Here is a 2,785-nt window from a genome sequence, read left to right on the forward strand (position 1 = left end):
ATTTTGCAACAACTACAATTATTGTTTACATATTATCTAATTATAACTACTTCAGCATCTTCTTTCCCTTTCAGAAGTTTCTGTATTTGGACAATAATTTATATGCCCACCTTAGCTATTTTCTTTTGTGATCTGATTCTGCAAAGAAAGAAAAACATGTTTTGAGTGGTATATCAGGTATTTTGGAATAAAATATCCATGAGATGAAGAACTGGAGAATAAAAAGAGTTAGGTGTTGACTCTGTAATGAATAATCAAGTCAATTTCCTTTTTCTATAGTTGACTTTCTTATAAATACTACAGTTCAATGAGTGTGCTGGGCATTTACTTGAGTTTAGATTTGTTATTTAGAGTTGAGGGTTTGGGATAGATAATCATAAGTTGAATTCCAACACAAATTCCGTGCTTTACATCTAAGATGTAAAAAGAAAGTTTAACTTTAAACCAAGTCAAATGTCCACAGGCACTAACCATTGCTGTTTTTCTTCCCAGAGTCTGGAGATGGCAAAAGCTTATGTGAAACCCAAGGAGATGACAGAGTTGGTCAACGCACCATCTTGGATGGACAAAGGTCTGGCCTCTCAGAATGAGGCAAAGGAGGAGGAGAGAAGACTGGGTGCTTATGGAATGCTTGGCAGCTTAGCTGAAGATCATGACAGTATTGAGGAGGAAGAAGAGGAGGAAGAAGATGGGGAGAAGCCTAAAAGAAGAGGTCCCAAGAAAAAGAAGATGACAAAAGCTCGCCTTGAGAGATTCAGGGCTCGAAGAGTCAAGGCTAATGCTAGGGAACGGACCCGGATGCATGGCCTGAATGATGCCCTGGACAATCTGAGGAGGGTCATGCCATGCTACTCTAAGACCCAAAAGCTCTCCAAGATAGAGACTCTTAGACTGGCCAGGAACTATATTTGGGCTTTGTCCGAGGTCCTAGAAACTGGGCAGACACCTGAAGGGAAGGGCTTTGTGGAGATGCTCTGTAAAGGGCTCTCTCAGCCTACAAGCAACCTGGTGGCTGGGTGCCTCCAATTGGGCTCTCAGTCCGTCCTCCTGGAAAAGCGTGAGGAGAAATCGATCTGTGACTCTGCCATCTCTGTCCACAACTTCAACTATCAATCTCCCGGGCTCCCCAGCCCTCCTTATGGCCATATGGAAACACATCTTATTAATCTCAAACCCCCAGTATTCAAGAGTTTGGGAGAGTCATCTTTTGGGAGCCACCCACCTGACTGCAGTACACCACCTTATGAGGGCCCACTTACTCCACCCCTGAGCATCAGTGGGAACTTCTCCTTGAAGCAAGATGGCTCCCCTGACCTGGATAAGTCCTACAGTTTCATGCCACATTACCCTGCTGCAAGTCTAAGCTCAGGGCATGTGCATTCAACTCCTTTTCAGGCTGGCACCCCCCGCTATGATGTTCCCATAGATATGTCCTATGATTCTTACCCCCACCACAGCATTGGGGCCCAGCTCAATACAATCTTCACTGACTAGGGCAGTCAGACCAGCATTTCAGAGAAAGATGCCTGGAGACATTTTCCATAGCTCAAGTCACTGAGCAGAGGATTCGGTGACCTTAATGGGACCCTATAGATGTATATCAAACACAATAGTCCTAGGCTGTTTGGGTCTCCCTAACCTGTCACCCTCCTTTCTCATCAATTTCTCATATTGTATTGATTCCTTTATTTTGGGTCCTCACAAGAAATTATTTGATTGTTTACAATCATGTGAAAATTGATCAGAAGCCCTGGGTCTTATCCTAGTGGTGCCAAAGCTCACTGGATGGTCTATGCCAATTTGTTTTTCATTTCTGGCCTCTGTTTACTTACTGGTAAATCAGGCAATTGTTCTAAGTTTAGATAATTTCTAAAGTTCTTCACAGTTATGAAATTCTATGACTTTGGGGGTCATTCCTACAAACTTCTTAACGGTGGAAGGATTGAGGCGTAATAGGAAATGGACACTATGTGTGGAATGATTGGATGGAAGTGCCAAAGGAGCACCAGGTGCATGTCCTTCAGACTTGATGAAAGGACTTCTTTGCATCCATCTAAAAATAGCTTCCAGAGGCTGACATTCTACCTTGATTGTCACTGTGAATAATGTTCTTTAAGAGATTAGCTCTATTTCTTACTGGGCTGAAAGCTGAACATATCTTCCTTAGTAATTTGAGAACCGTAATAGAGATCTCATACCAACTTGATTCTTGATAACATTTCAAAAGCACTTTTCTCAGTACTCGAAGTGGGGCAAGCAAGACACTGAAACCTTAGACTCTTCCAAGCCAACAGGACTTGGAGAATCATTTCATGACCTTCATAACCAGAGAGGCATGGAAATTCTGATGAAGCTCAGGTACTGCTATTGGAATCAGCAAACAACCCAGGTCACATTCAAGAGCAATAAAATGGCCATTGGATACTAACTAACCATCATTTTGGGACTCTTAACCTGTCCATAGGAAAACCACTAGGTTTTCTTTGGCAAGATGAATTTCAATTGGTTAAAGAAAGCATGGCTAAAAACCACTAACATTTGCCCACACATATTTTCTCAAAGCACAAGCACCAGTCAATTTATTGACCAAACTTGAATTTTTCCAACATATATAATTCCTTATCTCCTTTCCCACTAATTGTTACCTCTTCCTCACTTTTAAAATATGTTACTACATATTGTAGATAACATTTCAGGTGACCAAACTTAGGGATGTAGAAATCAAATCCAAGGTCAGCAAATGCTTTTACCAATCTATGTCTTCATCATAGATTTATCCTGATTT

At 41.5% G+C, this 2,785-nt stretch overlaps 1 protein-coding gene across 1 annotated transcript; it reads left to right on the forward strand.

Annotated features, from left to right (window-relative positions):
• Nucleotides 1–501: 501 nt before the first annotated feature.
• Nucleotides 502–1,494, forward strand: NEUROD4 (neuronal differentiation 4). The gene has a single exon (XM_005898397.2). It carries the CDS (start codon nt 502–504, stop codon nt 1,492–1,494), a length of 993 nt encoding a protein of 330 aa, XP_005898459.1.
• The last annotated feature ends 1,291 nt before the right edge of the window (nt 1,495–2,785 follow it).

This window comes from Bos mutus, chromosome 5 (assembly GCF_027580195.1).
Source record: "Bos mutus isolate GX-2022 chromosome 5, NWIPB_WYAK_1.1, whole genome shotgun sequence".
Taxonomy (NCBI): Eukaryota; Metazoa; Chordata; class Mammalia; order Artiodactyla; family Bovidae; genus Bos; species Bos mutus.

Excerpts from the sequence above, each read along its gene's own strand:
- NEUROD4 (XM_005898397.2), top strand. The coding sequence starts at position 502 with ATGGCAAAAGCTTATGTGAAACCCAAGGAGATGACAGAGTTGGTCAAC.